The sequence below is a fragment of the Lactuca sativa genome, chromosome 8 (assembly GCF_002870075.4).
Source record: "Lactuca sativa cultivar Salinas chromosome 8, Lsat_Salinas_v11, whole genome shotgun sequence".
In the NCBI taxonomy this organism is placed as follows: domain Eukaryota; kingdom Viridiplantae; phylum Streptophyta; class Magnoliopsida; order Asterales; family Asteraceae; genus Lactuca; species Lactuca sativa.
Window position 1 is genome coordinate 112,745,751 of NC_056630.2, and position 23,824 is coordinate 112,769,574.

The 23,824-nt window shown below is 34.7% G+C and overlaps 1 protein-coding gene across 1 annotated transcript; it reads right to left on the minus strand.

Annotated features, from left to right (window-relative positions):
• Positions 1-1,253: 1,253 nt before the first annotated feature.
• LOC111880357 (uncharacterized mitochondrial protein AtMg00810-like) lies at positions 1,254-1,855 on the minus strand. The gene is made up of 2 exons (XM_023876779.1): positions 1,720-1,855; positions 1,254-1,642 (listed from the first exon to the last, which is right to left on the minus strand). The coding sequence occupies exons 1-2, from the start codon at positions 1,853-1,855 to the stop codon at positions 1,254-1,256; spliced, it is 525 nt and encodes a 174-aa protein (XP_023732547.1).
• Between the last annotated feature and the right edge of the window lie 21,969 nt (positions 1,856-23,824).

Sequence of the window (23,824 nt, forward strand, 5' to 3'; positions counted from 1 at the left end):
AATTTATATTTCACTTGCTTCCTATATGATACTTTGATTTATCTGAACTTTTTTTATTTTGAGGTAAATTAGATATGAATCTGTATAGGGAAATTTGTCATTTTGTGAGCTTAAAAAGCACATTTTTTTAAAATTTATTTTATCATTTATTCGAGATATGGCATTGAGCAAGTATGCAAGTGAGATAATCAAGATTGCGTACATAATGATTGGGTAAAAAATAGAGATGTCAAAAACCCTATGGAACCACTTTCCGTGAGAGTTCTTTTACAATGTTTTTTGGTTTGGGTTCAAGAGCGGGTGTGTTTTACCCCCATTTAGTTTTAAGGGGCAGGGACAGATCGAGGAATTCCATCCCAAATATCCTATAGAAGTCCCGAAATAATTTTCTATATTTAATTATTTTATTTATAAGAATATATTAAAGTTAATATATTAGTTGTTTCTATCAAATTTTGAGAAATGAAAGAAAGGTTATTAATTTTCTTATTGAATCCTACTGAATACAAAGAATATATAGATCAGTTAAAATATGCCTAGCTCACTAACATACACCTAACAACTTCTAACAATATCTATACTAACGGAAACTACTAATGAAAAAAAAAAAAAAAAAAAAAAAAACCTACCGTTAATAAATAATCATTTATCCCCCCTCAAGATGGATTTGTAGTGGAGTGAAGAACCATCTTGGATATAAGTGGTAAGAGTTTCGATCGAGGTAATGGTTTAGTCAACAAGTCAACGAGCTGTGAATTTGTATGAATAGGCATGAGACGAATTGTTTTATCTAGCACCTTATCACGAATGAAATGACAATCGATCTCGATATGCTTTGTACGTTAGTGAAAAGTAAGATTGTTTGCTAGTTGGATGGCTGAATCATTATCACAGAAAATCAATGAAGATGATGTAATAAAACCAACATCATTGAGTAAATGTCGAAGCCAAACGAGTTCACAAGTGGTAGCAGCAATGGCGCGGTATGCTGCTTCAGTCGAAGAACGGGACACAATAGTTTGTTTCTTTGATTTCCACGATATTAAAGAATCACCAAGGAAAACACAGAAACCAGTCACAGATCGTCTTATATCAATACAACCAGCCCAATCTGAATCACTAAAAGCTCGTAATTGCATTGAAGATTTTGTGGAAAAGAGAAGACCTTGACCAGGATTTTATTTGATGAACCTTAACAAGTGATGAGCAGCTTGTAAATGTGGTTGTTTAGGATTTGTAACAAATTGACTTAATCAATTGAAATCGTTAGAAATGCCGGGCCGAGTTATAGTCAAATATAAAAGCCTCCCAATCAACCTTTGATATTGTGATGGATCAAAAACAGGAGGACCTTGAAAGTTTGAACTTTTGAGCTTAGGATCCATTGGATAAGAAACCGGTTTGGAAGCTAGAAATCTTGTATCATCAAGTAAATCCAAAGCATATTTCCTTTGAGAAATGAAAATGCAATTTTTGGATCTTGCAATTTCAAGTCCCAAAAATAGTTTTAGATTACCCAAATCTTTTAGCTTGAATTGTTGACTTAAACTTTGCTTAAGAGCATGAAGTCCTTCAACAGAAGCCCCTGTAATCACTATATCATCAACATATACAAGAAGGGAAACATAGGAAGAACCACTTCCTTTGAATTATAATGAATAGTCAGCTTTTGATTGAGTGAAACCTTGATTTAAAAGAAAAGTTGAAAATTTTGAATACCATTGACGAGACGCTTGTCGAAGGCCATATAATGATTGTTGTAGCTTACAAACCAAAGGGATGGAATGGTCATTTTTAGAAGAAACAAAGTAACCTTTAGGAATCTCCATGTAAGCATCCTCTTCCAAATCGCCATTTAAAAATGCGTTATTGACATCAAGTTGGATTGAAGTCCAAGATTGTTGAGCAGCTATGGCCTACATCATTTTCACTGTAACCAACTTTGCTACAGGAGAGTATGTGTCTAAAAAATCAATTCCTTCTAATTGATTAAAACCCTTGGCCACAAAGCGTGTTTTATATCTTTCGATGGTGTCATCCGCTTTCCTTTTGATTTTGAAGACCCACTTACATCCCAAAGGTTTTCTATTATGAGGAAGATGGAGAATTTTCCAAGTGTCATTAACTTCTACTCATTAAGCTCATCAGTAATAGCTTGTTTCCATTCAACACTTTTAATAGCTACAGAATAAGGACGTGGTTCAGTTTGTGTAGAAAGAGAAATGATATAGGCCTTATGAGCTGAAGAAAGCTTGTCATAAGAAAGAACATTAGAAAGTGGGTATTTGGATTTTTATGAGGTACTATGTCATTTTGTAATAACTGGCAATGGTAATCTTGAAGATAAGATGGCTTGTTACGAATTTTGATAGGTCTTTTATGCACAAGTGAAACAGGTGGAGTAAGTGGTGTACGAGTAGCCTCATTTTGAGTAGAAATAGAAGGAGAAACAAATTCAGATTCATCAACAACTGGGATGGTAAATGAATCAAAAAATTTATTTTGGGTATTGTAATCAGAATGGGTGAAGGGAAAAATATCTTCATGAAAATTGACATCTCTTGAAATAAACACTTGTTTAGTAACTAAATCAAGTAATTTGTACCCTTTTACCCCTATAGGATAACCAAGAAATAAGCATGTGGATGCTCTAGGATCAAACTTTGTTCTTGAAACTTTCAAAGTAGAAGCAAATGCAAGACATCCAAAAGACTGAAGACCTAAGTAATCAGGTTGTTGACCATATATTTTTTCATAAGGAGAAATATGGTTTAAAACTTTAGAAGGAGTTTTGTTTATCAAATAAGTGGCACAAGATACACATTCGGTCCAATAGTCAGAAGGTATCTTGGATTGAAAAAACAAAGGACGTGCCACATTTAATAAGTGTTGATGCTTTCTCTCAACCACATAATTCTATTGTGGTGTTTGTACACAAGAAAATTGATGAATGACTCATTTTGTATTGAAAAAATCAACAAATTGCAATTCCTTTGCATTGTCAGATCTAAAAATCTTAATTTTTGTATCAAACTGATTTTCAACCATAGCAAAGAATTTTGGAATAATGGTTTGAACTTCTAACTTGTGTTTGATCAAGTATATCCATGTAAACCTTGAATGATCATCAACAATGGTTACAAAATATCTATGCCCTTGATAAGATTTTTGATGATAAGGACCCCATAGATCACAATGAATCAAATGAAAAGGTTTATCAACAAAGTTGTTATATGATACAAAAGCAGAACGTTTTTGTTTTGCTAAAGGATAAACCAAACATACATGTTTATCAACTCCTTTATTCAAAAACAACTCACGGCTAAGCAACTTGAGTTTTTTATTTGATGGATGCCCAAATTGTTGATGCCACTGCTGCAATGAAATGGTGTCGATAGAAGCATTAATCAATTCATTATCCAACACATATAATCCTTCTTGAACACTACCCCTGCCAATCATCTTGTTGTTTCTCATTTGTTGGATTATTGCATTGTCATAATAAAGACCAACCATAATACTTCTATCTTGAGTCAAAGAAGTAACCGATATGAGATTTAATTCAAATTGTGGCATATATAAGACATCTTTCAAGATCAGATGTTCATTGAGTTGTATATTTCCCATGAGATTGACTTGAATAAGTACTTGATTCGACAATTTAACTCTTGTGTTAAAAACTTTTTGAGTTTTAACAAATAAGTTTTTGTAGCACCTGGTTCCTGGTATGTAATTTAAACTAAGTATTTTTGCATTTTTAGCTGGAACTCAGCGAGTTGTAGGCCCGACTCGCCGAGTAGGGTCGGGATATCGAGCACGTTTAAGTTGGCGACTCAACGAGTCCATATCCTGGACTCGGCAAGTCCGCCAGTCTGGAAGAAACCCTAATTTCAAAGGGTTGCACCCTATTTAAACATCGTTTTGTGCCTCATAACGGCCCCCATTGAGTCCAAAACACCCCCTCTCGAAGCCCTAACCCTTCTTTTAGTAATTTGAGTGCTTTTGGTGCAATTCCTTGAAGTTTTGGAGAGAAGAAGAAGGTAGATCAAGAGGAGAGGAAGAAGATCCAGAATCTTTGTGCCATTTCAGAGCTTCTAGAGGTATTAGACTCGAAACCCTCTCTGTTCCTTCATTATTATCTCATTAAGAGCTTAAGATACTCATTTTAAGGCCTCTTCTAGTCTTGATCTTTGAGTAATGAGCTTATAGTATTAAGGGACTTCAGATCTAGGCATGATTGGGCTCTAGGAGCTTGGATCTACTGCCTTTATGGAGCCATATTGCATGAAAGCCCTAGATCTACCCTTTTAGTGCATTTTGAGCTCTAAAACCTTCATCGGTGTTTATTTACACGTAAAGTTGGAAACTTTACGTGTTAATCAAGCCCTAAGAACCCAAATCCATGAATGGAATGCACCGGATTCAAGCAGAATCGAGTATATAGTAATTACATGCATGCGACTCGGCGAGTCGTTCTTTGGACTCGGCGAGTTGAGTTGCGAGTCCCCGATTTTTCCCCTTTTGAGTTATGCCGAGTGGGGTCAGTGAGCTATAAGTGGACTCAGTGAATCGGAAGCTAGACTCAGTAATGGAGGGACTCGGCGAGTCAATGCCCTGATTCAGCGAGTCCAAGGCAACCTTCTTGCCTCAAGAACAGACTCGACGAGTTGTTCATACAACTCGGCGAGTCACAGACCAGAGTGTTCATCGGATGAAGATGAACTCGACGAGTTGTTCATACAACTCGGCGAGTCGAATGAAGGACTATTGGATATCTGTATGGAAGGAGAACTCGTCGAGTCATGCCTAACTCGATGAGTAGGGACGAGAGTAAGGACAATCGACTGGATAGGGACTTGACGAGTTAGCGAGCCAACTCGGCGAGTCAGGTCAACTAGAAGCTGACTTTGACTTTGACTTTTGACTTGGTTAGGGGTAAAATGGTCATTTTACCCTAAGGGCGGTTAGCAGTGTTTGATTGAGTATTTCGTGGGAATTGCAGCCGGAGGATTTCCGGAGCGCAGCAACAGACAGACAGTTCCCATGCAGATCAGCAGCTACTTCGAGGTGAGTTACCTTCCAGTAGCGGTGGGTCTACGGCCACAATGTCGGCCCACCAGTAGGAGTTGTATGTTAGATGATTTGTCTTCAAGATATCATCTAGGTTTGCTACTACTTGATATGTTGTATGCTAGCTTGATATACGATAGTAGTAGAGATCGGTTGTCAGGACCGAAGGGTAGGTCAGGCACCCCAGATTTGTCTGTCAGTATGTGATTATATGTTTATATGCTGGCTTGATGTGATATATGAGATAGCGGTAGCAGGAGGGGAATAGTCCCCAAGATCGGTTGTTAGGACCGACGGGTAGGTCAGTACCCCAGAATGGCTTGACATGGGTAGGTCAGCACCTCAGAATGGCTTGACACGGGTAGGACGGCACCCCAGAATGGCCGCACAGGTATGTCGGCACCCCAGAATGGTCGTACCGGGTGAGTCGGGCACCCCATAATTGTCTGGCAGTATGTATGTCATGTGATTGTTTGGTATGTGGTACGTTGGGGGAACTCACTAAGCTTTGTGCTTACGGTTTATAGTTTTGGTTGCAGGTACCTCTTCGGCGAAGGGGAAGGAGCTGGCGTGGTAGCGGCACATCATACACACATCTTATCTTCCGCACTATGATATTGTTTTGGGATTTGTACTCTGACACTATGGTTGATTTCATATTTTGGCTTTCAGACACGTAACATGTTTTAAGAAATGATAGGATCGAATGTTGTTTATTTTCAAATGTTTTGTAAAGTGTTTAATTTAAAATGAAAATTTTGGCTTGTATTTTGGGGTGTTACAGTTTTGATCATAACATATATGCTTGGTTGCTCCTGAATCTATTATCCAAATATTTGATGTATGATTTCCAGAACATGAATTCAAATATAGTGAGTACCTGCTTTGAAGCCATAGGAAGTAGAAACAGCATTGGAAGAAGCAAGTTTGTCTGAAAGCATAGCAATGAATTGTTAACATTGTGCATCAGTTAGACCTGTAACAGCTTCATTAACTTTTGTGTTGTTACTTCTTTCAGAATTTGTGTTAGACACAGATATAGAATTTTACCTGTTATCATTGTTGTTGTTGTTTGTGAATTTGAATCCATGGGGGAAAACCATGAAGTCTGTAACATTTGTCTTGAATGTGTCCTGCCTTTTTGCAATGAGAACAAAACACTTGATTCTTCTTAAAACTTTTCTAATTTTGATTATAGGATCTTGATCTGTCATTGTCACTACTATTATTGTCTCTGACATTAAATGTCATTGTTGCTTGTGATATTTGACCAATAGTAATGTTTCTTTGGCACTCTTCTTGAATCATGAGTCAGAAAATACGATTGACCTTTGGAATTGGATCCATCAACACATTTGACCACGAATTTGAACATAATCATCGTTCAAGCCCATCAAAAACATCATATATTGCTCGACTTCCTTTGCCCCACCACAAATGCATAAACCACAAGTACAATTTTGATTACAGTATCACTTCCTTGAGTAACATTCATTATCTAACGCTTGATCTGAAAAATTCAAGGACCATTACTTTGCTGAAAACGCTCCTTAAGTTCTCTCCAGATATCATGTGCAGTTTTGAGATAGATCACCGAAGCATATATTTTTTTTGAAATTGAATTAAGAGTCCAGGAAATCACGATGTTATTGCTTCGAGTCCATGATTTGAAACGATCTACATCTGTTGCAGGTGGTTGAATAATTGTTCCATCGATGACATAAATTTTATTCTTCACCGATAGAGCGATAGTCATGGCTCTGCTCCATGCTCCATAGTTTTCTCCGGTAAGAATTTAAGAGACTAAAATTGATCCAGGATTATCAGAATGGTGAATAAAGAATGGATCATTGTTTGAATATATGTTTTGAGAAGATTGATTGTTGATTTGATTTGGTGTTGACATTTTCGATGAATTGCAGAAAACAGAGTGAGATGAATTTGATGAACAACAAATGAAGAAGATGAATCTTTAAACAAAAATCAAACGCATACGAAAATATGCTCTGATACCATATCAAATTTTGAGAAATGAAAGAAAGGTGACTAATTTTTTTTTATTGAATCTTCCAGAATACAAAGAATATATACATCAGTTAAAATACGTCTAGCTCACTAACATACACCTAACAACTTCTAACAATATCTATACTAATGGAAACTACTAATGAAATATAACAGCAAAAAAAACTACCGTTAATAAATAATCCATTAGTTTCAAAAGCATAACCTTAGGAACTTATTGGAAGCATAGTTCGAGTCATCTTAGATCGAACCGGGCATGTCAAGAAAAGCTTCATTTCTTCTCTCACCTACAACATTAAGTTGTGGTGTTTTTAAAATGAGAAAATTATGAGACAATCCTATAATCCACAATAACATATTGTATTATATATATATATATATATATATATATATATATATATATATATATATATATATATATATATATATATATATATATATATATATATATATATATAGAGAGAGAGAGAGAGAGAGAGAGAGCGCTAGGTTCAAATGTTTTTAGCAAGTATTGTGTGCCTAAATTCACCAATGAGAATTCAAGAAATAATAAACAATTAAATAAATCATTTAAGGGTATTCTGGACATTTTGTACTTTTTAATTAAGGAATCATTTAATTGAAATCATGCAATTAAGGAAATAAAATCAATAATTTTGACCTAGTCTCTCTCTTGCATCGTGTCTTATATTCAAGGAATTACCAAGATGAATGACCGACACCCCACAACACAACCGATCAAGACCTTGATTTCTTCTTTCTTCTTCCAGTCGACACACATCACAGATAGAAGGAGTTGATCGCTTCTTCGTTTTTTTCTGATGCGCACACACGAGATGGAGAAGAGAAACACACGACCCCTTTTCTTCCCTCCTGACGATCGATTCTTGATCTCGCATAACCCTAATCAATATGCGACGCTCTCAATTCATACAGTTATATTTGAATATTGAATCTATTAATGTTATTATTTGTGTGCTATAATGTTATTGGAATTTGATTTTATGTTTGTTCATAGGTTTTCGTTACAATAATGATTCAGTGGTTGTGGTTAAAAAAATGGGGGTTCTACCATTTTCAATCAAAACCGAAGCCACATAACCATTTATGCTTTTTTTATTCTTCTATCGTATGGAAACCGAACACAGGAGATATACCCTCCTGTGTAACTCATTTGATGTTGATGGTTCTGAATTGTTTTTTTTTCATTCATGATTCATAGGAAATGTGGTGATTTAGGGAGCACCCTTAAAGTGTTTGATGAAATGCTAAAGAGAAATATGACAGTCTCAGATTGTATACATGGTTAGTGATGGAATCACCGGTTAATGAGGAGATGTTGGTAAGTTTACATGAACTTTATTGATCTTTGATTAAGTTTTTTGAGTTGGGTTTTTGTAATTTTTATTTTTTCAGAAATTCAGAGACACCATTCTTTGATGGCAGAGAACTTGTAGCTGGAAGTATTGATGATTCAATCTTTGTTTATGATGTTGAAGCAAACATCTATCCTGATCATAGATTTGATGTTGAAGCAAACTGACTTTTCCTTATGTTTATGATGTTGAAGCAAACAGACATATGGGCTGATCATAGCTTTGACCTTGTTTACCTTTTTATAATATTTCCATTCTGAAAGAATAGTTTATTATATAAGAATATTATTGCTTTATTCTTATAAAATATGTAGTTAATTAATTATATGTTTAATGTGCAGTTGTTACAAGTGTATCACTACAAAGTATTTGGTAATTAATTTGTGATAGAAATGGCTTGAAGAATGGCTAGAAGACCTGATGGGAAAGGTTCCTTGTATAAAATCATTCTAATGCAATACAATTCTGACAGAATGTTAATGTCACAAAATGTCAATCTCATAGAATGCTAGCATATTTTGAATTGGCTTAGAGGTCAAACATACACAAGACATCTAAAATGTTGTTATTTTTTAAGAATTATACTTGGTATTCTTTCAGAATGTTTGTTATAATTCAATGAATCACAATCGTACAAAGTAATTATTTGATATATTATTAGTTCAAGAATCGATTTTGTGTATTCTTTCAGAATATATTTACTAGTTTATGGTTGACATTCTGTCATTCTGACAGAATAAAATCGAAAAATATGTTTACTACTTTATGGTTAAAATTCTATCATTCTGACAGAATAAAAATCGGATTTTTTTATTTTAAATTAATTTAAAATATTTAGATTTTTTAAAATAAAGGAATTAATTATCCCTAAAAATCCGAAAATTTACTTTTTTTAATAAATGTTAATTGACTAGAATGCCCTTATGCTCAAATTTGTGTGATTATATGGTACATGTTATCCTATTCTACTATTATAGACCCTCAGATCATGACATTTGATTATATTCCATCCAATGGTCCAGATCTGTGCATTCTGGCACACAATAGTTACTAAAAACAAAATAACCTAACCCTATATATATATATATATATATATATATATATATATATATATATATATATATATATAAATTGTATTTGAAAATTTCATTGTAGTCTGTAAGGTTAACAAACGAGTTTAAAATAAAGTATATTAAGTTTTTTTAGAACGGCGGCAAAAATAAGGTAAATAATACGGAGGATTAGGTGGAAACGGGGAAAAAGAGGTGAGAGCGGGGGTTCTCTTAAAATTTAAGGGCAGGAATGGGAGAGAAGAAATAGGATCTCAGTCGGGATTAAGGAAAACAAACATTCGGCGGAGAGAAGGGAGAAGCTACTTCCACCTCATTACGGGCGTGTTCGACAAAACTAGCTGGTAGCGGGTAACTTGTAGCGGGTAGCGGGTAGCTTGTAGCTTGTAGCGTTTTGTTAAACGCTACATGAAGTAGCATTTAGATTTGGATCGTTTTGTTTAAACTAAACGCTAGAAGCTTGTAGTGTCAAACAGGACTTTTTGTTCAAAACGGAGCGTTTTGTCAAATGCTAGAAGCTAGAAGCTCTCAAACGCTTCCAAACGCTCCATGTCGAACACACCCTACATCCACAGTAAAAAGGTAAAAGATATTTCAAAGATGCGTTTAAAGCGAATATGACCACAAAACAAGAGGGACAAAACAAAAGGCAATAGTCGATAGACTTGATGGACTAGTATTTTAGCATGTTGGACCAAATATGTCACAATGTATGTGTTTAAAGGTAGACCGGTCCATATACTATTTCGGTCCATTTAATTCCTTTCTATAAAACTTATTCTTTTCTTTGGTTTCAAGGCATGCACAAAAAAACTAGTTTGGAAATCGATTTCTATTTGAAAATCAAAAACCGATGAAATCAAAGTTTATATTTATATCAAAAATATGCCTCACGTTGTAACTTATGTGGCCGCTTTGAACCCGACTCTAAGGGTGTGTTCAGCAAAAATAGTTGATAGCGGGTAGCAAGTAGTTTGGTAGTGTTTTGTTCAACACTACATGAAGTAGCATTTGGATTTAGAGCATTTTGTTTAAACTAAAATCTAGAAGCTTGTAGTGTCAAACGATATTTTCTGTTCAAAACAGAGCATGATGTGAAATACAGAACATCCAAACCCATTACTCATGAAAATAATGAAACAATTCGACTCTATAATACTTTGAGAAAAGAAAATACTAAACAAGTTCGAAATAGAATCCCTAGTAGCAGGCTTAGAAGGTACATTTGTTATATTTTTTGAGGCATGTATAAGTTTGCAAGAGTTTGAGAATTTGAATTTTTTTGCTTGGTGGAAAGAAAATGAATCTAAATTTCTGATTCTAATTGCTATGATCTGTGGTCTATTAAGAGCCCATGCTTCTATGGTAGCTTTGGAATCCATTTTTATGTCAGTGGCAAATTTATATCACAAAGAAGAACAAAACTCGCCCCTTTGTTGGTGGAAGTGTGGATTTACTTGAACACCTATCTAGACGGTGTGGAACGGAAAGAACACATTTCACTACTTGAAGGCAAATTGTTGAAGGTTTAACAAGAAATACATGAGAAAGAAATAGCGATGTGATTGTCAGTACAACATACTGTATAAGAGCTCAAGTTTTAAAACATATTACACAACAATATAGCGGACAAAGACTAAGGTGTTGTTTGTTTTTTTGAAGCGAAAATTCATGAAGTCTGCGGACCACCTCTGCAATCCTCTGTAGCAGAAGAGGTGGAACAAACGGCTGCAACATATAATAAGAAGCATGTTTGTTTTTTAACATCTGCAGACTGCTGCAGTAAACTGAAATTTAAATAAACTAATTTTATAAACTGAAAATAATTCTCAACACCGAAATTTAATAATTCTAGTTTTAAAACATTGAAATAATAATAAAAAGAACATGTAAAAAAACAAAAATATAAAACTTTTATTTTAAAAAAATGTAAAAGAAGCTAATAGTTTTATTCTAGAAAAAAAACTAATTTTAAAAAACATTAAAAATGAAAATAATAAAAAATTAAGAAAGTATTGCAAACATTGTCTACAAAGTTCGTAAAAAATTACACACGTTAAAAAAGATGCAACTGAAATTGAAAATATTATTAATAAAACGGTAAAAAATATTAAAAAAATCATGTTTAAAAAAATCGTGGAAATTATAAAAATAAATTGTGTCACATCCGTAAATAAAAATTTAAGAAAATCAAAGTTTAAAAGAAAAATTAAAAAAAAAAAAAGTTATACAAAAATTCTTAAAAAAACACTTAGAAAAAATGAAAGCTGAAGAGGTTAGAAGAGACAAGTCAAGTGCTGCGCCACGCAGCACACGCGCAGAAGTTTTGTAGTCTGAAGTCTTCCAAAAATCAAACTGCTGCGAGAGGGAAAGTGTTGCGCGTGTGCTGCGCCGCGCAGCAATAAGTGGTTTGAAGAGGTTTTTATAGAAAAACAAACAACACCTAAATCCAAACAACAATGATTACGACACGATTAAAACAAAAAGAAAAAAAAAATAGAAAAATGCAACTATGCCGATGAAGATGTTTTAAGTTTTATATTTTTATGTTTGAAGATGTTTTTGTTTAATGGTTTATGTATTTACAATATAAAAAAATAATAATAACAAAAAAACAAAAACAAAAAACAAAAAACAAAAAACAAAATAGGAAAAAAAAAACGTTGAAAATTGCTCAAAAAATGTCCTTTAAGGCTACAAGCCTTCGATTCAATACACACACGTCACATGTGGCCTACCTTGTAACAACTTAAAAAATATGAAACACACGTATTAGTTATAGTATTATCCAAAATCATCAAACCCACAATTATGGGCTACACACATCACATATGGCCTCCCTTGTAACAACTTAAAAAATATGAAACGCACATATTACCCAAAATCATGAAACCCACAATTATGCGCTGATGAGGTTAGGCAAACATTACCAACAAAATAAAACCAAGGGCATAAAAGCCTGAACCAGATTTTTCGAACTGGTTTTAATTCGATCCGACTCAATTTACATAGGACTAGATATTTTCAGGTAGGAATCCTACTGGTTTAGTTCAAAACGGGATTTGACTTGTTTGACTTCAACCTTACAGATTTGGAAAAAAAAAACCCGGTTTATGTATCTGTAAATGGTTCCTTACTAGGCTCTAAAGATCTGGATAACGATTACCATGACCATCAACTCAATGTCAACGTAGAAGGTTCACACTCAAGTAATAAAGTGAGTCTAAGTCGAATGGTCGCCTTAACTATATGGAGATGTTTTAGATTGTTTTTAAAAAGCATTGCATTGCATATAAATTCTAGCACCAATAAGGAGATGTTTTAGATTGTTTTTAAAAAGTGTTTATCCATTTTATTACTGTTTTGATGATTCTATCTTGCTTGTAATCTTTTACTAGTTGTTTATGTATATATATTTTATGTAGAATTTTATAACGACACTTTAAATATAAATATAAATAATGGTATATCGTAGTCGTTATGACATTACCAAAATAGACTCCTTAAGTTAATAAGTTAGAAACTATAACTTAGAAGCCAGGGCCGGTCCAATCCATATTTTGGGTGTACGACTATACATGTCCCCGTATCGTAAAGGGAACCATAATTATAGTCTGTCACTATTCTGTACTAATCCGTCGCTAACATATCATTAATCTGTCGCTAATCCATATAATGTGTCCTAATGTCATTATTCTGTTGATAAGTAGAAAGTTTTTGGGCCAATTGTTTAATTTTCACAAAGGGATTTAAATACCAACGGACTAAAAGCCAACCTTAACTAAAAAATGAACAAGAAAATTGTGTCTCTTATTCATCTGTTTCTAATAGTGTAAAGTTTTCAAAACTAAATAGGAAACTATAAAATTGCTTACAATTTTAGTTATAGAGCAACATTTGCATTGCATTACAAACAAGAATGATCGTCGACCACAATTTTTGTCACGCATTCAATATTCAATATTCTCAATACAAATAAAAATATCTTTAACCATACCAACTATAGAAGAGTGATTGTGCATATCATTGATATCAAAGACATTTAATAATATGTTAGATAAGAAAAATCACAAAACCAAATTTGGAAAGCATAGCTGGATCATGGATAGCCGGAAGAAAAGTCGGTTGTAATTTCTCTTTCTTCCGGCCAACGGACAACCACTCGGTACCGTATTCGGCCACCAAGATGACGGCTTTAATTTGTTAGCTTTTGTTGACTTCTCCATATAATGACACTTGTCACTTTGACTTTCTTTCTCAAAGATATTCCCAATTTATTAATGACAATTTGGTTTCCTTATTAATTCATGACACAAAGTATTTGCTATTTATGTCAATTTATTCGGCTTGAAATTATTACAAATCTAGAAAAGAATGGGTCTTATATACTTTTTGATTTGTAACATCGTTTGCATATTAAATTACGTGTTGAAACACTTGTATAGCATTTAAATCAGACGACAGCACACATTATATTGGTTTTTTAATTTTACAACAAGTCACGTGTCAAAAGAAGTTGTATCGAAATAGGTGATATATATTCTTTTGACAATGTGATAAGTTCTTAGTATAATGTTTCTAAAAGTCGAAACAATATTGTTTTAATGATATAGTTTACAGTTTCTATTGAATATATGTGGCTTAAGTTACTTTTTATTTTTAAATTTTAAATTATGTTTCTACTGTACATGGGCTAGTCTACAAAAATGTTATTACCTTGAATTTGAATTTGATGCCAATCTACATGAATACATTTCACGAATTAATGCATCCAATCAACAACAATTATACATCTCTTCGGTCTTTCTAATAAATAAATAACTTTAATCTAAAAGTGTCAAATGTCACATTTTTTACATGCCACATCGCCGAATAAACTTCCAAAATACAAGCTTTAAATACCACAATACGATTTAATTTCATAATCACATCCTAAAATTCAATAAAACAGTTTTAATGTTACAAGTTTACATGCATTTTAATATAGATAATACATATATATCATATCCCTAAAAACCAGCCGTTGATATTCCAATTTCCTTCTCTTAAACCTCTTTAATTCCAAGATTCACTAACATAAATACGATTTGCCTTCTTTCCCGCCTATTCTTTGTTTTACATCTTGAAATTATCATATCAACTCCAACAAATTAGCAAATCAAGTTTATTAATCCAACATTTACCTGCATTCAAAACATTCGGTTTAAAACATAGAATATATGTTTTTCCTTTTATACATTCAAAATTATAGAGATATAGAATTCTGATATCCCTAAAAATAATCAAATAATGGGCGATTGCTTTATCATTATGCCTATAAATTATACCTATAAATACGTGTAAATATCGATCCCTAAAATTGTTTTCTTCACTGGTGTTTTCAAAGCTTTCAAAGTATAATTCTTCCATATCTCTACATCTATATTCATAAATTTCAATCCATCAGGTTAATATACATAGCTATTCACTTCCATCACCCTTTTTTATTTATTTTTATTTTTTTTCTGAAACAATAATCATAGAGGTCAAATTATGGCACAACTTGTTTTATTTTTTATTATTATTATTTTTTTTAATATTCATACATTTCAAGCCAACAGGTTATATGTTGTTTATACCTTTTAAACTCCTATTCAAATAATAAAAAAAGTAGTGATATACATAAATTTTTTGTAATATATTGTTGGTTTTTTAAGTTTTTATACAAATGGTTAACTTCTGTAACACCGTAAATTTTCAACCAATTTTTTCATTTTCAAACACAAATAAACACATGTCACATTTCCCAAAACTCTCAAGTATCAAACATTAACACATATTTTCAAAAATTGTTTATCACAAATCCAGGATCCTCCAAAAACATATCTCCAGTGCGAGTGTGTGTACAATCAAGCTGGGGCTTTCCCGCAATCCTCGGAAGTACCTGAAATACATAACACATAACACGGTAAGCAAAAAGCTTAGTGAATTCCCCAAAACACCACACACATCACGTTATCCACTCGAGGCTAACTCAATACGACCCTCCGGACAATGTGTTCTAGTGGAGACCCTCCGGACAATGTGTTCTAGTGGAGACCCTCCGGTCTCACACTCGGGTGGACCCTCCGGTCCTAACTCAATAAGCTCATAATAATAATACTCAACATAAATCACAAAGACATAATGCAGAATATCACAATACACAGATAAGCACATAAGACATCTCCGTCACACAAAGATACCACTCATGGTAAGTATAGTGAGAAGACTCGCTTCAAGAAACCGACTAATCTCGAACTCAAATCACCGGTCAAGCCTCCGCCTAACACATACGACAATTATCCATAATTAATCACGGTTCTGAAGAAGCTACATTAACCCTTCTACAAACTCACAGAAGGGTAAAAGACCATTTTATCCCTCAATGGCCATAATTCTCCACAAATTGACCAAACCCTAAAAGTCAACCACAAGTCAACGGCAGGGAGTACGTTGTACGTACCAGCTCTCTACGCTGGGCGTACTTAGCTGCCATGCAGGCATCGGGGATGTGCGACCCCTATGTTACACGTACTGGGATTACGCCCAACGTACGTCCCAATTTCACTCTTCTCACTCGTTTGGTCTTAATCAGTTAAGACCTTGCCTCAAATCATAGATCTAGACTCCCTAACAAATCTTACTCCATAAAGTCAGTGACTTGAAGCCTTTGCATGGTTGATATGCTCACAAACACACAAAACATCCACCCTATTATCTCAAAAAGCTTATATCTCATGCATGGCTCGATTCCAACGTCCAAGACTGGATTTTTATGACACTTCACGACTAAATACATACAAAAGGGGGGTTGATAATAGTCTCTGGAGTACAAATAAAGTCTCCAAATTTTAGGACAAAACCCTAAAATGCCCTACTATGATGCACAAAACAAAAGAGTGGGAAAGCTTGAAGCTTTATACCTCTATATGAAGCTCCCAACTCAGATATGCTCAAATCCAAGGGCCTGGACTCCAACTCCTTCTTCTCCAAAGCTTCTTCTCCACTTCAAGAACGCACAAAAACTCTCAAAGGCTCTCAAATGCACTCTCAAGCTCTAAGAACGAAGGTTAAGGCACAATAGGGTTTGTTGTCTGAGAATGGTGGCCAGAAATAAGGCCATCATATCCTTTATACAGGGGACTCACCCTAAATTAGGGTTTTCACTATGGGCCTAGTACGCCCAACTTACTAGGTGGCTTCCACGTCAAAATCACGCACATGAGTACGTTGAGCGTACACTCTTGTATGCCTCGCGTACTCATTCACCACATATTCTCAAAAAGGGCTAAAATGGACAAGTACTCAAAAGACCAAGGGTTACAAGGTATATGTGGACTTGGGATATTATAATTCTCCCCTATTAGAATCAGACTTTGCCCTCGAAGTCATGCTCAACAAATAACTCTGGATATTGCTCTCGCATCTCAAACTTCGGCTCACAAGTCAACTCGGACCCTCTCTGATGTTGCCACTGAACCTGAACCGGGGGCACCACTTTGTTCCTCAGAACCTTCACCTTTCGATCCAAAATCGTGATCGGCCTCTCAATGTAATTCAGGCTTGTATCCACCTGAACGTCCTCTAGGGGTACCATTGTCATCTCATCGGCTACACACTTCCTCAACTGGGACACGTGGAAGGTGTTATGAATCTGACTGAACTCTGCACGTAGCTCCAATCGGTATGCTACCCTACTCACTCTGGCGGTTACTCTGAAAGGAACGGTGTATTTGGGCCCCAGCTTGCCCCGTTTCCTGAATCAGATCACCCCTTTCCATGGGTATACCTTCAGGAGGACAAAAATCTCCAACCTGAAACTCTAGCTCGGGTCGTCGCATGTCTACATAACTCTTCTGGCGACTCTAGGCCGTCAGTAACCTCTGTCTGACCTGTTGAATCTGCTCAGTCATCTTCAGCACTATCTCAGTGCCACCCATCACTCTTTGCCCCATTTCTCCCCAACAAATGGGAGTCTGACACCTCCTCCCATATAGAAGCTCAAAGGGGAACATACCGATGTTGGAATGGTGGCTGTTGTTGTAAGAAAACTCAGCCAATGGAAAATAAGTGTCCCAACTTCCTCCGAAGTCCATCACACATGCTCTTAGCATATCCTCAAGCGTCTGAATCGTCTGCTCGCTCTGCCCGTCTGTCTGCGAATGGTATGCAGTACTGAAATGCAGATGTATGCCCAAATCCTCATGAAATTTCTTCTAGAACCTGGAAGTAAAATGCACGTCTCGATCTGACACTATTGAGGTCGACACTCCATGCCGAGCTATCACCTCTATCAAATAAATCTCGGCCAGTCTCTACAGAAGAACTCTCACTAATAGCAAGGAAATGAGCACTCTTCGTCAGCCGGTCAACAATCACCCATATTGCGTCAACCCCAGGTGTAGTCCTCAGTAACTTGGTGATAAGGTCCATAGAAATCTGTTCCCACTTCCACTGGGGAATCTTTAAAGGCTGCAAAGGACCATGTGGACGTTGGTGCTCTGCCTTAACCCAACGACAAGTCAAGCACCTCTCTACAACCCATGCCACGTCTCTCTTCATACATGGTCATCAATAGTCTCTTTTCAGGTCCAAATACATCTTAGTGGCCCCTAGTTGGATCGAGAATCTCGATATATGTGCCTCCTCCATCAATACACGACAAGCTCCACCTATATAGGGTACCTAAATCCGCCCGTGGAAGGTCATAAGTCCCCGACTTTCCGTCACAAACTCGTTTGGTCTTAATCAGTTAAGACCATGACTCAAATCACAGATGTGGACTCCCTAACAGCTCTTACTCCATAAAGTCAGTGACTTTAAGCCTTTGCATGGCTGATATGCTCACAAACACACAAAACATCCACTCTCTTATCTCAAAAAGATCATATCTCTTGCATGGCTTGATTCCAACGTCCAAGACTGGAGTTTTATGATACTTCACCACTAAATACACTCAAAGGGGGTTGATCATAGTCTCTGGAGTACAATATCTCATAAAGTCTCCAACTTTTGGGGCAAAAACCTAAAATGCTCTACTATGATGCACAAAATAAAAGAGTGGGAAAGCTTGAAGCTTTATACCTTTCTATGAAGCTCCCAACTCAGATATGCTCAGATCCAAGGGCATGGACTCCAACTCCTTCTTCTCCAAAGCTTCTTCTCCACTTCAAGAACACACAAAAACTCTCAAAGGCTCTTAAATGCACTCTCAAGCTCTAAGAACGAAGGTTAGGGCACAATAGGGTTTGTTGTCTGAGAATGGTGGCTAGAAATGAGGCCATCATATCCTTTATATTGGGGACTCACCCTAAATTAGGGTTTTCACTCTAGGCCTATTACGCCCAGCGTACCCTCTGGTACGCCCAACATACTAGGTGGCTTCCGTGTCAAAAGCACACACATGAGTACGCTGAGCGTACACTCTTGTACGCCCCGTGTACTCATTCACCACCTATTCTCAAAAAGGGCTAAAATGGACAAGTACACAAAAGACCAAGGCTTACAAGGTATACCTGGACTTAGGATGTTACAACTTTAAAATATAAATACACAAATATATAATAATAGGATAAGTTCTAGAAAAGATCATGTAATATACGTTAAATGGCAACATACTTTGAAAGTATCCTGTCATTTTATGTATATTACATCTTTATTTAGCATTTGGATAATATTACCCTTTATGTCATTATAAACCATAATACTTAATCAACATTAAGTGGAATTTGATGAATTTTTAAATTTGAAAAATAGGGATGACGATAACATATCATATGACTCTGGAGTTGTTCTCCGCCGACCTTTACCCACGAAATTTGTATCAAAATGACATGTTAGCATGCTGTTTGAAGAAATCGATTCATGCGATTTATGTTTTTTTTCTTTGAGTTAGGAAATTTTAGATAATTAAGAAGTTATATGAGCAACAAAACCATAATTTTTTATGCATTTATCTTTTAACAGAGAGATAAGAATAATATGATACGAAAATCACATATGTAGATCTTCTAATTGTGTTTTGATATCAAGTGACATGGTTAGTGTGAACTTGATACCCATCGCACTTCGGTACTTCACGTTGAATAAAATCTGTGTATTTTCCTTGCAGTTTTCCAAAAAAAGGTTCTCTAATAGTAAAGTAATAAATATACAAACTTACTAATCTTTGAGTTGAATATTTTTGTAACGTTACGTTTTCGTTTAGTTAATTATGAAAAGAGTTTAATAAATAATGGGACACTAGTTTATAACCTGCGGGAACCACAGTTACAATATTAATTAAACTTTCATAGTAAAAACTAAGTTGGGTACTGTTCATTGGCTGAAGGCTTAATTTTGTAGTCGTCCATGTTTGATCCCCCCACTGCCCTATCACCTAATCACTTGTTCTTCATGATGGTGTCCTGCATAGTTTCTATACACTAATAACATTACTCCAGCACACCACCGACTCAAATATCTTTCTACATGTAAATCGACCATCGTTGGTGAATTGATTGAACTTAACTCTCCCCTTTTCACTTGATTGTTTTCTACTAGATTCCTCACATTATCTTGAAGACTCGTACCATCACTTATTGCTCGTTGTGCAAGAGGAACCATGAAAATACCGGCGTGATTTATTTCCATCACCACCCATGATCGTTGTTTCTGACAACGATTTTTCTGTCGTTTACCCACCACACATCCATCTGAATAAGGAGGCCAACTGTTCATGCTCCATCTTCACAGATAATAGTATTTGGGAGTAGTCATTTGGCCTAATTTTAATGATAAGAGGATTACATGTGTGTTTTGTTTCTTTTGACCCATCCGTGAAGCCTCCGCCATTTGACCATCCTTCGACGGATACATGGTAATTTCATTCACCTTTTCTCGATTTGAATCTTTTTTTCCATTTATTGATGGTCAATTTTAATTTTCTAGGTTTATGTTTTCCTATTTTTTGTTAAAATGATTATGTTTTTGAATCCCTTTTCATGATTTTTAGTGACAGGATGATATAATAATTATATTTTAAGGATGTTTATATGAACATTGAGAATTTGAGACCAACCGTTTCTATATAAAAACTCATTGAAACATGAATTAATATGTGATGCATTTGAAAACTAAATCAAAAGATGCATGTGAGATTTTGAGTAAAGCATGTGCAAGGAAGATGCATAATTCATTGTGGTCTTCAATTTAGACCATTAACTTTTTGTATTTACATTGTCTTCCGAAGTTTTTGTTGAACCTGATGAAAAATTGAGGTTAGAGTTGTAGCACATGTGATCTAGTTTTGTGTGTGTGTGTGTGTGTTTTTGTAGTACTTGCCAAATTAACATATCGTTGATAACCAAACTTCCACACTTATAATTGTTGATGATAGAGGAACAGGTAGAGTTGTAGCAGGTAATATCTACTAACTAAAAGTCTTAATTAGGCTTTATTCTGCTAATGGATCAATATTGGATAAAAGTGACGAGTTAGCTCATGGTGGCGAAAAGGAAGGTAAATACCACCACCTGAATTTGCAAAAGGACTGATTCTTTACACATCATGTTTCGTTTCTCAATTTTTTTAGCTTGAAATGACGAAACTGACATTGTATGTGAATCCATGAGGTTCTTATTATATCAAATTCAGAATCACCAGGTTCCTGGATTTCTTATTTGGTGATGAGTAGGATATAAGTGGTCGGAGTACTAACCCTAAAAATGTTATAGAAGTAAATTTTTGGTATCATGATTTTGATGTTTTATTATTTAATAATATGTGTAGAAAGTGATTTCACTATGGATCATAGTTTAATTGAAGTATGAATGAAAGTTGTGAGAGAGGCTAGTTTCATTTCCTCACAACTTTCATTCATACTCCTTATTAGAAACCCATTTATAAGATATAGATTCATTCATACCACCTAACATATAATATTAGTCACAATTAAGTCATTACTTAAAGAATATGAATTTTTATAATAATAATAATAAAACTTGAATTTTCATCCATTTCACATGTTCCTATATCGTGAAGTTCCAAATTTAGAACAACAATAACCTTTCCTTTATTTCTTCTTGTAATAAGAGTACATCACTCATAACAAACATCAATTTCTTTCTCTTTTCCAATGTTTAAATAAGAATCACATATTTTTAATTAACTTACTATGCACCATTAACATTAGCACAATCACATTGCATTGATGCATGAAGAGGCAAAAGAAATATGATAATAGAAATAATCATTCTCATGTCATATGAAGCATGATTATTGTTCTCATCGACAAAATAGACTTCTAGTATGTATCATAACATGAAGTGTGATCATGGTTTTCATCAAAAAATAAAAAAAGCATTATTAACCAAATAGTCATCAACCACTACCATCATAAGCATTACAACAACATTGCTAAAAAGTTATGGTAGATCCATACAATGGAAAAATGGTGGTAATTGAGATTTACCCTAGTAACAATAATGCCCTTTTATGTTATTTTTTTGTTTGGTCAATAATGCATTTTATTTGTTTTAGCTTAATAACTATGATTTTTTGTTTGGTTAATAACGACCTTTTGAATAACCAAAGAGAAATTAACTAAGAAATTATTATTTTGCATCACCTCATTTGTTTCTATAACATCCAAATTTTCAAACCAAAATTTTGATTTTTAATAAACTAAAAAAATTGTTCATAAAAACTCATCTCAAGAAAATAACAAGTATTAAATACAAATCATCATCAAAATATCAGAGTGCCCCAAAATATCTGGAATCATAAACTGCATGTGAATGTGTACAATCAAGCTTTCGCCTTTCTGCGATCAAGTAACACATACAGATTAGGGCTGGTCAATTAAAAATATTCTAAGCATTATATATGTGACAAGGATTCACACATATAAAGAACGCCTAAATCTGACTTCATGAGAGGAAGTCATATTTTTCTAATATTTCAACATATCAGTATACGTCTCAGAAACCAAAATTGGAATCGGTCGATTGTTAGGAAGAACAATGTAAGCGAGAGTTAAAGATATCGTCAACACCTATTCGTTGATATAAAGACAGTCGAGAACGGATATCATATGAGAAAGTTATGAATTTTTAACGGACTTTAACAGCCTAAGCTTGTTAAAAATATAACTTTAAAAATAATATAAAAATTAGCCAATGGAGTCTAAATGAAAGTTGTAGACCTCGTCGATAGTAACGCCTGGATATAAAACCCATTGATAACGGAGCTAGTATAAATTAGTTATGAATTTTCTAAGAATTCATATTTCTCTACGCGTACAGACAGCATGCGCAATGCACACTGACACTCCACCAGATGCTTGATATCTGGCACCACACAGAAAATGACATGTCACCTTGGCAACCAGATGCGTGGTGCACAGGGGACCAGGTGCACAACATGCAGTCCATATTCAACTATAAATAGGAGTCAAATCTTAGACCATTCTCACATCCTCCAAACGATGCTCTCTCGACTTCTCTCAATTTTAAGCCCTTTCTCCTTTAAGTTTTTAGTCGGCGAAGCCTTGCGATGTCATATAACCAAAAATTAAGAGCTCTCAAGTTAGAGTTATGTCTGGCTAATTCCCAGTTTTCTTTAGAATAAAATTTCACGTCAAAAGAAAAGTCAAGGAGTTTGGTGGAGCGTTGCCGAATTCTCTAGTTACCCACCTAAGTCAAGTGAGTGCATATATTCTTTCAATTTACACATACATACATGTATTATAAATGCTTAAATTCTATGTGTGCTGCTTTTTTGTGTTTAATATATCTGTACAATATGATATAATTGTTGTTTGATCTAACCATATATTGTACTTAATAATATGAAGGGGTAGAAAAATGGTTGTGCATAATAATAAATGAGAGGTTGTGATAAGGCTGTGTAAATTAGTGGTTGGGATAGGTTAGTGAAAGTTTCACGAAATAATAAGTCATAACTTTCCATACCTAACCAAAGTACTATTGTATTGCCATGCATGTTGTGTTTGTCCAATGTACTAATGTACTTACAAACCTGCCATGCTTATCCAAGTACTATTGTATTGTCATGCCTATCCAAGTACTTTTGTATTCTCATGCTTACCCAAAATGTTATCATGTTGCCAAAAAAGATCCTTTAGGAAAGATCTCTTGAGATCATCATACTAGGATTATAAAGTGAGGATAACGAGAATAGGGTAGTTGATTTATTTGAATGCTTAAGAACATATAATTAAATATTATAATATTGTGGGTTGAAAACCCTATGTATCTCACT

Bases quoted from the DNA above. Each gene is read 5' to 3' on its own strand.
- LOC111880357 (XM_023876779.1), bottom strand. From the start codon at position 1,855: ATGGCGATTTGGAAGAGGATGCTTACATGGAGATTCCTAAAGGTTACT. The intron at 1,643-1,719 runs GTATTCAAAATT...TATAATTCAAAG, and splicing joins CGACAAGCGTCTCGTCAATG to GAAGTGGTTCTTCCTATGTT.